Source organism: Pelodiscus sinensis, chromosome 19, assembly GCF_049634645.1.
Source record: "Pelodiscus sinensis isolate JC-2024 chromosome 19, ASM4963464v1, whole genome shotgun sequence".
In the NCBI taxonomy this organism is placed as follows: domain Eukaryota; kingdom Metazoa; phylum Chordata; order Testudines; family Trionychidae; genus Pelodiscus; species Pelodiscus sinensis.
This window is the reverse complement of record NC_134729.1, coordinates 14755629-14769140: the sequence shown is the minus strand read 5'-3', so window position 1 is coordinate 14769140 and position 13512 is coordinate 14755629. Positions and strand designations below refer to the sequence as shown.

The window sequence follows — 13512 nt, the reverse complement described above, 5'->3', positions numbered from 1 at the left end:
CGCTTGCCGCTGGTCACGAGGGGGGGTCTCTGCCCCTGCGCTTGCCGCTGGTCACGAGGGGGGGTCTCTGCCCCTGCGCTTGCCGCTGGTCACGAGGGGGGTCTCTGCCCCTGCGCTTGCCGCTGGTGACGAGGGGGTCTCTGCCCCTGCGCTTGCCGCTGGTCACGAGGGGGGGTCTCTGCCCCTGCGCTTGCCGCTGGTCACGAGGGGGGGTCTCTGCCCCTGCGCTTGCCGCTGGTCACGAGGGGGGGTCTCTGCCCTGCGCTTGCTGCCGGTGACGAGGGGGGGTCTCTGCCCCTGCGCTTGTCGCTGGTCACGAGGGGGGGTCTCTGCCCCTGCGCTTGCCGCTGGTCACGAGGGGGGGTCTCTGTCCCTGCGCTTGCCGCTGGTGACGAGGGGGGTCTCTGCCCCTGCGCTTGCCGCTGGTCACGAGGGGGGGTCTCTGCCCCTGCGCTTGCCGCTGGTCACGAGGGGGGGTCTCTGCCCCTGCGCTTGCCGCTGGTCACGAGGGGGGTCTCTGCCCCTGCGCTTGCCGCTGGTGACGAGGGGGGTCTCTGCCCCTGCGCTTGCTGCCGGTGACGAGGGGGGGTCTCTGCCCCTGCGCTTGCTGCCGGTGACGAGGGGGGGTCTCTGCCCCTGCGCTTGTCGCTGGTCACGAGGGGGGGTCTCTGCCCCTGCGCTTGCTGCTGGTCACGAAGGGGGGGTCTCTGTCCCTGCGCTTGCTGCTGGTGACGAGGGGGGTCTCTGTCCCTGCGCTTGCCGCTGGTCACGAGGGGGGGTCTCTGCCCCTGCGCTTGCCGCTGGTCACGAGGGGGGGTCTCTGCCCCTGCGCTTGCCGCTGGTCACGAGGGGGGTCTCTGCCCCTGCGCTTGCCGCTGGTGACGAGGGGGGTCTCTGCCCCTGCGCTTGCTGCCGGTGACGAGGGGGGGTCTCTGCCCCTGCGCTTGCTGCCGGTGACGAGGGGGGGTCTCTGCCCCTGCGCTTGTCGCTGGTCACGAGGGGGGGTCTCTGCCCCTGCGCTTGCTGCTGGTCACGAGGGGGGGTCTCTGTCCCTGCGCTTGCTGCTGGTGACGAGGGGGGTCTCTGCCCCTGCGCTTGCCGCTGGTCACGAGGGGGGGTCTCTGCCCCTGCGCTTGCCGCTGGTCACGAGGGGGGGTCTCTGCCCCTGCGCTTGCCGCTGGTCACGAGGGGGGTCTCTGCCCCTGCGCTTGCTGCTGGTGACGAGGGGGGTCTCTGCCCCTGCGCTTGCTGCTGGTGACGAGGGGGGGTCTCTGCCCCTGCGCTTGCTGCTGGTCACGAGGGGGGTCTCTGCCCCTGCGCTTGCTGCTGGTGACGAGGGGGGTCTCTGCCCCTGCGCTTGCTGCTGGTGACGAGGGGGGGGTCTCTGCCCCTGCGCTTGCTGCCGGTGACGAGGGGGGGTCTCTGCCCCTGCGCTTGTCGCTGGTCACGAGGGGGGGTCTCTGCCCCTGCGCTTGCTGCTGGTCACGAGGGGGGGTCTCTGCCCCTGTGCTTGCCGCTGGTCACGAGGGGGGGTCTCTGCCCCTGCGCTTGCTGCTGGTCACGAGGGGGGGTCTCTGCCCCTGCGCTTGCCGCTGGTCACGAGGGGGGTCTCTGCCCCTGCGCTTGTCGCTGGTCACGAGGGGGGGTCTCTGCCTCTGCGCTTGCTGCTGGTGACGAGGGGGGTCTCTGCCCCTGCGCTTGCTGCTGGTGACGAGGGGGGGTCTCTGCCCCTGCGCTTGCCGCTGGTCACGAGGGGGGGTCTCTGCCCCTGCGCTTGCCGCTGGTCACGAGGGGGGGTCTCTGCCCCTGCGCTTGCTGCTGGTCACGAGGGGGGGTCTCTGCCCCTGCGCTTGCCGCTGGTCACGAGGGGGGTCTCTGCCCCTGCGCTTGCTGCTGGTCACGAGGGGGGTCTCTGCCCCTGCGCTTGCTGCTGGTGACGAGGGGGGTCTCTGCCCCTGCGCTTGCTGCTGGTGACGAGGGGGGGTCTCTGCCCCTGCGCTTGCTGCCGGTGACGAGGGGGGGTCTCTGCCCCTGTGCTTGCCGCTGGTCACGAGGGGGGGTCTCTGCCCCTGCGCTTGCTGCTGGTCACGAGGGGGGGTCTCTGCCCCTGCGCTTGTCGCTGGTCACGAGGGGGGGTCTCTGCCCCTGCGCTTGCCGCTGGTGACGAGGGGGGGTCTCTGCCCCTGCGCTTGCCGCTGGTCACGAGGGGGGGTCTCTGCCCCTGCGCTTGCTGCTGGTCACGAGGGGGGGTCTCTGCCCCTGCGCTTGCTGCTGGTCACGAGGGGGGGTCTCTGCCCCTGCGCTTGCTGCTGGTCACGAGGGGGGTCTCTGCCCCTGCGCTTGTCGCTGGTCACGAGGGGGGGTCTCTGCCCCTGCGCTTGTCGCTGGTCACGAGGGGGGGTCTCTGCCCCTGCGCTTGCTGCTGGTCACGAGGGGGGGTCTCTGCCCCTGCGCTTGCTGCTGGTCACGAGGGGGGGTCTCTGCCCCTGCGCTTGCCGCTGGTCACGAGGGGGGGTCTCTGCCCCTGCGCTTGCTGCTGGTGACGAGGGGGGTCTCTGCCCCTGCGCTTGCCGCTGGTCACGAGGGGGGTCGCTGCCCCTGCGCTTGCTGCTGGTGACGAGGGGGGGTCTCTCCCCCTGCGCTTGCTGCTGGTGACGAGGGGGGGTCTCTGCCCCTGCGCTTGCCGCTGGTCACGAGGGGGGGTCTCTGCCCCTGCGCTTGCCGCTGGTCACGAGGGGGGGTCTCTGCCCGTGCGCTTGCCGCTGGTGACGAGGGGGGTCTCTGCCCCTGCGCTTGCCGCTGGTGACGAGGGGGGTCTCTGCCCCTGCGCTTGCCGCTGGTCACGAGGGGGGTGTCTGCCCCTGCGCTTGCCGCTGGTCACGAGGGGGGGTCTCTGCCCCTGCGCTTGTCGCTGGTCACGAGGGGGGGTCTCTGCCCCTGCGCTTGTCGCTGGTCACGAGGGGGGGTCTCTGCCCCTGTGCTTGCCGCTGGTCACGAGGGGGGGTCTCTGCCCCTGCGCTTGCTGCTGGTCACGAGGGGGGGTCTCTGCCCCTGCGCTTGCCGCTGGTCACGAGGGGGGTCTCTGCCCCTGCGCTTGTCGCTGGTCACGAGGGGGGGTCTCTGCCTCTGCGCTTGCTGCTGGTGACGAGGGGGGTCTCTGCCCCTGCGCTTGCTGCTGGTGACGAGGGGGGGTCTCTGCCCCTGCGCTTGCCGCTGGTCACGAGGGGGGGTCTCTGCCCCTGCGCTTGCCGCTGGTCACGAGGGGGGGTCTCTGCCCCTGCGCTTGCTGCTGGTCACGAGGGGGGGTCTCTGCCCCTGCGCTTGCCGCTGGTCACGAGGGGGGTCTCTGCCCCTGCGCTTGCTGCTGGTCACGAGGGGGGTCTCTGCCCCTGCGCTTGCTGCTGGTGACGAGGGGGGTCTCTGCCCCTGCGCTTGCTGCTGGTGACGAGGGGGGGTCTCTGCCCCTGCGCTTGCTGCCGGTGACGAGGGGGGGTCTCTGCCCCTGTGCTTGCCGCTGGTCACGAGGGGGGGTCTCTGCCCCTGCGCTTGCTGCTGGTCACGAGGGGGGGTCTCTGCCCCTGCGCTTGTCGCTGGTCACGAGGGGGGGTCTCTGCCCCTGCGCTTGCCGCTGGTGACGAGGGGGGGTCTCTGCCCCTGCGCTTGCTGCTGGTCACGAGGGGGGGTCTCTGCCCCTGCGCTTGCTGCTGGTCACGAGGGGGGGTCTCTGCCCCTGCGCTTGCTGCTGGTCACGAGGGGGGGTCTCTGCCCCTGCGCTTGCTGCTGGTCACGAGGGGGGTCTCTGCCCCTGCGCTTGTCGCTGGTCACGAGGGGGGGTCTCTGCCCCTGCGCTTGTCGCTGGTCACGAGGGGGGGTCTCTGCCCCTGCGCTTGCTGCTGGTCACGAGGGGGGGTCTCTGCCCCTGCGCTTGCTGCTGGTCACGAGGGGGGGTCTCTGCCCCTGCGCTTGCCGCTGGTCACGAGGGGGGGTCTCTGCCCCTGCGCTTGCTGCTGGTGACGAGGGGGGTCTCTGCCCCTGCGCTTGCCGCTGGTCACGAGGGGGGTCGCTGCCCCTGCGCTTGCTGCTGGTGACGAGGGGGGGTCTCTCCCCCTGCGCTTGCTGCTGGTGACGAGGGGGGGTCTCTGCCCCTGCGCTTGCCGCTGGTCACGAGGGGGGGTCTCTGCCCCTGCGCTTGCCGCTGGTCACGAGGGGGGGGTCTCTGCCCGTGCGCTTGCCGCTGGTGACGAGGGGGGTCTCTGCCCCTGCGCTTGCCGCTGGTGACGAGGGGGGTCTCTGCCCCTGCGCTTGCCGCTGGTCACGAGGGGGGTGTCTGCCCCTGCGCTTGCCGCTGGTCACGAGGGGGGGTCTCTGCCCCTGCGCTTGTCGCTGGTCACGAGGGGGGGTCTCTGCCCCTGCGCTTGTCGCTGGTGACGAGGGGGGGTCTCTGCCCCTGCGCTTGCCGCTGGACACGAGGGGGGGTCTCTGCCCCTGCGCTTGCCGCTGGTCACGAGGGGGGGTCTCTGCCCCTGCGCTTGCCGCTGGTGACGAGGGGGGTCTCTGCCCCTGCGCTTGCCGCTGGTCACGAGGGGGGGTCTCTGCCCCTGCGCTTGCCGCTGGTGACGAGGGGGGGTCTCTGCCCCTGCGCTTGCCGCTGGTGACGAGGGGGGGTCTCTGCCCCTGCGCTTGCCGCTGGTCACGAGGGGGGGTCTCTGCCCCTGCGCTTGCCGCTGGTCACGAGGGGGGGTCTCTGCCCCTGCGCTTGCCGCTGGTCACGAGGGGGGGTCTCTGCCCCTGCGCTTGCCGCTGGTGACGAGGGGGGGTCTCTGCCCCTGCGCTTGCCGCTGGTCACGAGGGGGGGTCTCTGCCCCTGCGCTTGCTGCTGGTGACGAGGGGGGGTCTCTGCCCCTGCGCTTGCTGCTGGTGACGAGGGGGGTCTCTGCCCCTGCGCTTGCCGCTGGTCACGAGGGGGGGTCTCTGCCTCTGCGCTTGCCGCTGGTCACGAGGGGGGTCTCTGCCCCTGCGCTTGCCGCTGGTCACGAGGGGGGTCTCTGCCCCTGCGCTTGCCGCTGGTCACGAGGGGGGTCTCTGCCCCTGCGCTTGCCGCTGGTGACGAGGGGGGGTCTCTGCCCCTGCGCTTGCTGCTGGTGACGAGGGGGGGTCTCTGCCCCTGCGCTTGCCGCTGGTGACGAGGGGGGGTCTCTGCCCCTGCGCTTGCTGCTGGTGACGAGGGGGGTCTCTGCCCCTGCGCTTGCCGCTGGTCACGAGGGGGGGTCTCTGCCCCTGCGCTTGTCGCTGGTCACGAGGGGGGGTCTCTGCCCCTGCGCTTGTCGCTGGTCACGAGGGGGGGTCTCTGCCCCTGCGCTTGCTGCTGGTCACGAGGGGGGGTCTCTGCCCCTGCGCTTGCCGCTGGTGACGAGGGGGGGTCTCTGCCCCTGCGCTTGCCGCTGGTGACGAGGGGGGTCTCTGCCCCTGCGCTTGCCGCTGGTCACGAGGGGGGTCTCTGCCCCTGCGCTTGCTGCTGGTGACGAGGGGGGGTCTCTGCCCCTGCGCTTGCTGCTGGTGACGAGGGGGGTCTCTGCCCCTGCGCTTGCCGCTGGTGACGAGGGGGGTCTCTGCCCCTGCGCTTGCCGCTGGTCACGAGGGGGGGTCTCTGCCCCTGCGCTTGCCGCTGGTCACGAGGGGGGGTCTCTGCCCCTGCGCTTGCTGCTGGTCACGAGGGGGGGTCTCTGCCCCTGCGCTTGCCGCTGGTCACGAGGGGGGGTCTCTGCCCCTGCGCTTGCCGCTGGTCACGAGGGGGGGTCTCTGCCCCTGCGCTTGCCGCTGGTCACGAGGGGGGTCTCTGCCCCTGCGCTTGCTGCTGGTGACGAGGGGGGGTCTCTGCCCCTGCGCTTGCCGCTGGTCACGAGGGGGGTCTCTGCCCCTGCGCTTGCTGCTGGTGACGAGGGGGGGTCTCTGCCCCTGCGCTTGCCGCTGGTCACGAGGGGGGGTCTCTGCCCCTGCGCTTGCTGCTGGTCACGAGGGGGGGTCTCTGCCCCTGCGCTTGCCGCTGGTCACGAGGGGGGTCTCTGCCCCTGCGCTTGCCGCTGGTCACGAGGGGGGTCTCTGCCCCTGCGCTTGCTGCTGGTGACGAGGGGGGGTCTCTGCCCCTGCGCTTGCCGCTGGTGACGAGGGGGGGTCTCTGCCCCTGCGCTTGCCGCTGGTGACGAGGGGGGTCTCTGCCCCTGCGCTTGCCGCTGGTGACGAGGGGGGGTCTCTGCCCCTGCGCTTGCTGCTGGTGACGAGGGGGGGTCTCTGCCCCTGCGCTTGCCGCTGGACACGAGGGGGGGTCTCTGCCCCTGCGCTTGCCGCTGGTCACGAGGGGGGGTCTCTGCCCCTGCGCTTGCCGCTGGTGACGAGGGGGGGTCTCTGCCCCTGCGCTTGCTGCTGGTGACGAGGGGGGTCTCTGCCCCTGCGCTTGCTGCTGGTGACGAGGGGGGTCTCTGCCCCTGCGCTTGCTGCTGGTCACGAGGGGGGTCTCTGCCCCTGCGCTTGCTGCTGGTGACGAGGGGGGTCTCTGCCCCTGCGCTTGCTGCTGGTCACGAGGGGGGTCTCTGCCCCTGCGCTTGCCGCTGGTCACGAGGGGGGTCTCTGCCCCTGCGCTTGCCGCTGGTCACGAGGGGGGGTCTCTGCCCCTGCGCTTGCCGCTGGTCACGAGGTGGGTCGCTGCCCCTGCGCTTGCTGCTGGTCACGAGGGGGGGTCTCTGCCCCTGCGCTTGCCGCTGGTCACGAGGGGGGTCTCTGCCCCTGCGCTTGCCGCTGGTCACGAGGGGGGGTCTCTGCCCCTGCGCTTGCCGCTGGTCACGAGGGGGGGTCTCTGCCCCTGCGCTTGCCGCTGGTCACGAGGGGGGGTCTCTGCCCCTGCGCTTGCCGCTGGTCACGAGGGGGGGTCTCTGCCCCTGCGCTTGCCGCTGGTGACGAGGGGGGGTCTGTGCCCCTGCGCTTGCCGCTGGTGACGAGGGGGGTCTCTGCCCCTGCGCTTGCTGCTGGTGACGAGGGGGGTCTCTGCCCCTGCGCTTGCTGCTGGTGACGAGGGGGGTCTCTGCCCCTGCGCTTGCCGCTGGTGACGAGGGGGGGTCTCTGCCCCTGCGCTTGCCGCTGGTGACGAGGGGGGTCTCTGCCCCTGCGCTTGCCGCTGGTGACGAGGGGGGTCTCTGCCCCTGCGCTTGCTGCTGGTCACGAGGGGGGGTCTCTGCCCCTGCGCTTGCCGCTGGTGACGAGGGGGGTCTCTGCCCCTGCGCTTGCCGCTGGTGACGAGGGGGGTCTCTGCCCCTGCGCTTGCTGCTGGTCACGAGGGGGGGTCTCTGCCCCTGCGCTTGTCGCTGGTGACGAGGGGGGGTCACTGCCCCTGCGCTTGCTGCTGGTCACGAGGGGGGTCTCTGCCCCTGCGCTTGCTGCTGGTCACGAGGGGGGTCTCTGCCCCTGCGCTTGCCGTGCCTGCGTGGGCTGGGTTCTCCCCTGGAGCCGTTCTCTGTCCTGCTGCAGGCTGTGGGCCCCTGGAGCCGTTCTCTGTCCTGCTGCAGGCTGTGGGAGGCTGACGGGCGTCAGTAACCCCATCACCATCCGGGCCTCGGGATCCCGCTTCGGATCGTGGATGACGGACACCATGGCTCCCAGCGCTGACAGCAGGGTGAGTGCTGGGGCCGGGGGGGGCTGGGAGGACTTGGGGGGCTGCTCTACCTTTCCAGAGCTCCTCTCCCCTGCTGGCTTCAGCTTGGAAACGCACGGACTCGCCCCAGGCCTCGAGCCGTTCCGGGCACATTGGGTGCCAGCCCGGAGCCGCAGGGCAGGGGGCCTGGGACAAGGCGCCTCCGCTCCTGGCGTCCCCGGTTGCCCAGGGCTCAGCCGTCAGCTCGACTCTGCCGGGCGGGCGCGTCTGAGAGCCTGGCCGCTCTCGGCCGCCGACAGCTGCTGGTCCCACTTCCGGGCAGCAGCCGTGTGGAGCCAGAGCCAGGCCAGTGGGGTCAGCCCGGCCCCGGGACGCTGCGGGCAGAGGACGCAGTCTGCAGGGCGGCGTTTAGCGTCGCCAGGCCAGCTCCGCAGTCCGGCACCCGGGCCCGGCAAGCGCGGCGGGAAGGCAGCGAGTGCTCGCTGGGCAGCCCCGGTGGGCCAAGGGGAGGGGCTGGTGAAACACGGTGCCGCCTGGCGGGGCGCAGCACGTTCCTCCGGCAGAGCCTGGCGCTCGCGGGAGGCGACCGTGGCCGTGCCATGTTTCCCGCCACGTGCGCGGCGCCGGCTCCGGGCCTGCCGCAAGCGCCGCGTTTCTGCCGGGGAGCTGCGGGGGAGACCGAGCTGGTGCAGAGGATCCTGGGGCCAGTCCCACGTCTCTCCTTAGCCTTCTATGGCACGTCCCGCCCACACTGCGGGGTGCAGCAAGTCCTGGGGCGCAGCGGAGCGCGGGCCACGCCTGGTCCGAAGGGCTCAGACCCAGCTGGCCCCAAGGCCTGGCTCCACCCCACTGGCTGCGGGTTAACCTTTCCCATCCCTGCCCTGCGGGGATGCCGGTCCCAGAGCCGGTGTCCGTCCATCTCCCTCCTGCTTCCGCCCCAGCTCGGAGCCGTCGGCAGCCCCACCAAGCGGGCAGGCCCCTGGGAACAGACACTGGCGAGGGCATAAAGGTTTCAGCCGGTTTGACAGGCCGGCGGCCACGTCCCGCGGGGCTCTCGGCTGGCTCAGCCTGCCCTGGGCTCCAGGACTTCCGCTAGGGGCTGGCTGCCGGGGGCAGGGCTGGGGACGTGGGGAGCCGGCGCTGTGGAACGGGGGACACGCCATGCTCCGCAATTCAAAGCATTTTGCCCGGCTGCTCCCTGGCATTATGCAGATGGGGGGCAGGCCTTCCGCTGGCCCCGCATGGGGCAAGAGGCTGGGGGGCCCAGGCCTGGCCCACATGAGGGAGAATGGTTGGGAGGCATAGGTCTGGCCCCACATGGGGGCAAGGGGTTGGGAATCCACATGGGGGCAAGGGGTTGGGGAGCCCAGGCCCAGCCCCACACAGGGGTGAGGGGCTGGGGGGCGCAGGCCTAGGAGTTGGGGGGGCGCAGGCCTAGCCCCAAACAGGGGTGAGGGGTTGAGGGGCCCAGGCCCGGCTCCACATGGGGGTGAGGGGTTGGGGGGCCCAGGCCCGGCCCCACACAGGGGTGAGGGCTTGGGGAGCCCAGGCCCGGCCCCACACAGGGGTGAGGGCTTGGGGGGCGCAGGCCTAGGAGTTGGGGGAGGCGCAGGCCTATCCTCACACGGGGGTGAGGAGTTGGGGGGGCACAGGCCTATCCTCACACGGGGGTGAGGAGTTGGGGGGCGCAGGCCTAGCCCCACACGGGGGTGAGGAGTTGGGGGGTGCAGGCCTAGCCCCACACGGGGGTGAGGGGTTGGGGGGCGCAGGCCCGGCCCCACACAGGGGTGAGGGCTTGGGGGGACTCAGGTCCAGGGGTTGGGGGGCACAGGCCCGGCCCCACACGGGGGTGAGGAGTTGGGGGGCGCAGGCCTAGCCCCACATGGGGGTGAGGGCTTGGGGGGACTCAGGTCCAGGGGTTGGGGGGCGCAGGCCCGGCCCCACACGGGGGTGAGGGCTTGGGGGGTGCAGGCCCGGCCCCACACGGGGGTGAGGGCTTGGGGGGCTCAGGTCTAGGGGTTGGGGGGCACAGGCCCGGCCCCACACGGGGGTGAGGGGTTGGGGGGCGCAGGCCCAGCCCCACACGGGGGTGAGGGCTTGGGGGGACTCAGGTCTAGGGGTTGGGGGGCACAGGCCCGGCCCCACACGGGGGTGAGGGGTTGGGGGGTGCAGGCCCAGCCCCACACGGGGGTGAGGGCTTGGGGGGCTCAGGTCCAGGGATTGGGGGGCACAGGCCCGGCCCCACACGGGGGTGAGGGCTTGGGGGGCTCAGATCCAGGGGTTGGGGGGCACAGGCCCGGCCCCACACGGGGGTGAGGGCTTGGGGGGCTCAGGTCCAGGGGTTGGGGGGCACAGGCCCGGCCCCACACGGGGGTGGCTCCCCTGGGACCTGCGGCCCGCTGACCGCGTGGCTGTTCTCCCAGCAGGTGTGGTACATGGACGGTTACTACAAGGGACGCCGCGTGCTGGAATTCCGCACCCTGAACGACTTCGTCACGGGCCAGAACTTTGTGCAGCACCTGCTGCCGCACCCCTGGGCCGGCACGGGCCACGTGGTCTTCAACGGCTCCCTCTACTACAACAAGTACCAGAGCAACATCGCGGTGAAGTACCACTTCCGCTCGCGCAGCGTGCTGGTGCAGCGCAGCCTGGCCAGCGCCGGCTACAACAACACCTTCCCCTACTCCTGGGGCGGCTTCTCCGACATCGACTTCATGGTGGACGAGAACGGGCTGTGGGCCGTCTACACCACCAACCAGAACGCCGGCAACATCGTGGTGAGCCGGGTGGACCCGCAGACGCTGGAGATCCTGCGCAGCTGGGACACCGGCTACCCCAAGCGCAGCGCCGGCGAGTCCTTCATGATCTGTGGCACCCTCTACGTCACAAACTCCCACCTAGCCGGGGCCAAGATCTACTTTGCCTACTACACCAACACTTCCAGCTACGAGTACACGGACATCCCCTTCCACAACCAGTACTCCCACATCTCCATGCTGGACTACAACCCGCGGGAGCGGGTGCTGTACACCTGGAACAATGGCCACCAGGTGGTGTACAACGTCACCCTCTTCCACGTCATAAAGACCTCGGGCGAGGTGTGACACCGCTGCCGGACTCGGCCTTGGCTCTTTCTTTTTTACACGTCGGGATCCACCGATCTGTCTAGGAAGCGGGGCCCAGGGCAAGGCCTTTGTGTTCGCTCTCTTCCTGTGGCTCACGTGGCGCATGGAGCTCGTCTGCTTTCGTTGGACCAAGGTCACTTACTGGATTTGATTTGATTTTGGTGGCAAATAAAAATGATCTGACAGTGGGTGGTGCCTGTGCCTTCTCCTTCCCGTCTCTGCCGGGCGGATAGAACTGCGTCTGTCCCAGCGGGTGGCAGAGGCAGAAAGCGGGCAGCCGACGTGAAATCCGGAAATAGCGGCGAGCGCTGGAGTAGTGGTCGGTGGGAAAGTGCAGAGAGAAAATACCCGCAGCTGGACTGTGGCAAATGAGACAGGCAGCGAGCGTTAGGCACGACCGATGGTAAAATGCTGCCCAGCTCCGCTGCCGGCCAGGGCCAGCCTCCCTCTGCCAAGGCGGCCCCACGGCTGGCAGCTGTCTCCTCCCTTCACCCCGGCCTCGCCCAGAGCCCTTGCTTGTGGCTGCGCTGGGCCAGACGGGAACTAGTGACTCAGACACTAGGACTGGGAGAGGCCAAGTCCAGCCCCTGCCCTCACGGCAGGACCCAGCACCGGCTAGATCAGGGCAGGGCAAAATACGGCCCGTGGGCAGCCCCAGCCGCAGACCGCCCTGCCGGGACCCTCAAGCACACAGCTGCCGGGTTTAGAGCCCAGTCCCCCGGCTCTCTGCTCTGATCTCCCCGCCCCCAGCCCAATCCTCAGCTCCTATTGGCCAGAAACAACTGGCCAATAGCAATGTACCCTAGCCAATCTCTCAGCTCCTATTGGCTGGAAACAACCAGCCAATAGGAGCTGAGAGATTGGCTTGGGCGATGGGGGCAGCACAAGCCTCTCCCCCCACCAGAGCTGAGAACCATGTGGAGGGAGCAGCCGGCAGCTCTAAGTGTCTGGGGCTGCAGCAGGCAGGGAGCCCGGCCTGCCTTGGGGTGCTGCAGGGCTGCTGGCCGGGAGACACTTAGGCAAACTTCTCCCAGCCAGGCTGTGACGGCGCGTTGGGGCCCCCGCCTCCTGCACCCCCGAAATGGCACAAACAGACCCCACCAGCCAGTAGAACAGAGGTGGTTTATTGCACAGCACAGATGTCACCAGGTTACAGGGCAGGCCTAGGATGCCTCAGCCCCGCTTGATATGGGGGGGTCTGGGCTTCTAAACCCTTCTCCTTCCCGTCCTGGCCGCGCCGCTCTAAACCCCCCCCCCCCCAGCCTGTTGCTGAGGCTGCTTCCTCCATGCTCCCAGACAGAAAACTAACTCACTCCCCTCCAGCCCTGCCCCCCAGCCAGGGCAGCATCCACCTTCCTTTGTTCCTCCCCATGGGGGGTGGCTGGTCAGACAGGTTGAGAGACCCTTTGCATAATGACTCATCCTGTTTTGCTGGGTTGTGGTACCAACGGCAGCCAGTGGGGTTACCCCAGAGCCAGCAGCATAGAAACCAGCCAGGTACCCCCACTACGTCACACAGGGCCTGCCTCTGGCACCCCTGCCCCTCCTGCACCCCAACGCCCTCCCTCAGGTCACCATCCAAACCCCCTGTACCCCCCTGCCCCTCCCAGACCCTGCACCCCAATCCCTTCCCCCAGGTCACCATCCAAACCCTCTGTACCCCCCTACCCCTCCCAGACCCTGCACCCCAATCCCCTCCCCCAGGTCACCATCCAAACCCCCTGTACCCCCTGCCCCTCCCAGACCCTGCACCCCAATCCCCTCCCCCAGGTCACCATCCAAACCCTCTGCACCCCCTGCCCCTCCCAGACCCTGCACCCCAATCCCCTCCCCCAGGTCACCATCCAAACCCTCTGTACCCCCATGCCCCTCCCAGACCCTGCACCCCAATCCCCTCCCCCAGGTCACCATCCAAGCCCTCTGCACCCCCCTGCCCCTCCCAGACCCTGCACCCCAATCCCCTCCCCCAGGTCACCATCCAAACCCCCTGTACCCCCATGCCCCTCCCAGACCCTGCACCCCAATCCCCTCCCCCAGGTCACCATCCAAACCCCCTGTACCCCCCTGCCCCTCCCAGACCCTGCACCCCAATCCCCTCCCTCAGGTCACCATCCAAACCCCCTGTACCCCCATGCCCTTCCCAGACCCTGCACCCCAATCCCCTCCCCCAGGTCACCATCCAAACCCCCTGTACCCCCTGCCCCTCCCAGACCCTGCACCCCAATCCCCTCCCCCAGGTCACCATCCAAACCCCCTGTACCCCCCTGCCCCTCCCAGACCCTGCACCCCAATCCCCTCCCTCAGGTCACCATCCAAACCCTCTGCACCCCCTGCCCCTCCCAGACCCTGCACCCCAATCCCCTCCCTCAGGTCACCATCCAAACCCCCTGTACCCCCTGCCCCTCCCAGACCCTGCACCCCAATCCCCTCCCCAAGGTCACCATCCAAACCCCCTGTACCCCCCTGCCCCTCCCAGACCCTGCACCCCAATCCCCTCCCTCAGGTCACCATCCAAACCCTCTGCACCCCCTGCCCCTCCCAGACCCTGCACCCCAATCCCCTCCCCCAGGTCACCATCCAAACCCTCTGTACCCCCCTACCCCTCCCAGACCCTGCACCCCAATCCCTTCCCCCAGGTCACCATCCAAACCCTCTGCACCCCCCTGCCCCTCCCAGACCCTGCACCCCAATCCCCTCCCCCAGGTCACCATCCAAACCCTCTGTACCCCCCTGCCCCTCCCAGAC

General features: G+C 70.1%; 1 protein-coding gene across 2 annotated transcripts in view; it reads left to right on the top strand.

Annotated features, from left to right (window-relative positions):
* Positions 1-10955, top strand: part of OLFM2 (olfactomedin 2) — a 70893-nt gene extending 59938 nt beyond the window's left edge. For both annotated transcript variants that reach the window (XM_075902506.1, XM_075902505.1), the window contains exons 5-6: positions 7557-7663; positions 10069-10955. In XM_075902506.1, the coding sequence (XP_075758621.1) occupies positions 7557-7663; positions 10069-10746 (785 nt within the window). In that variant the 3' untranslated portion in view covers positions 10747-10955. The remainder of the gene's footprint in view (positions 1-7556; positions 7664-10068) is intronic.
* Positions 10956-13512: the final 2557 nt, after the last annotated feature.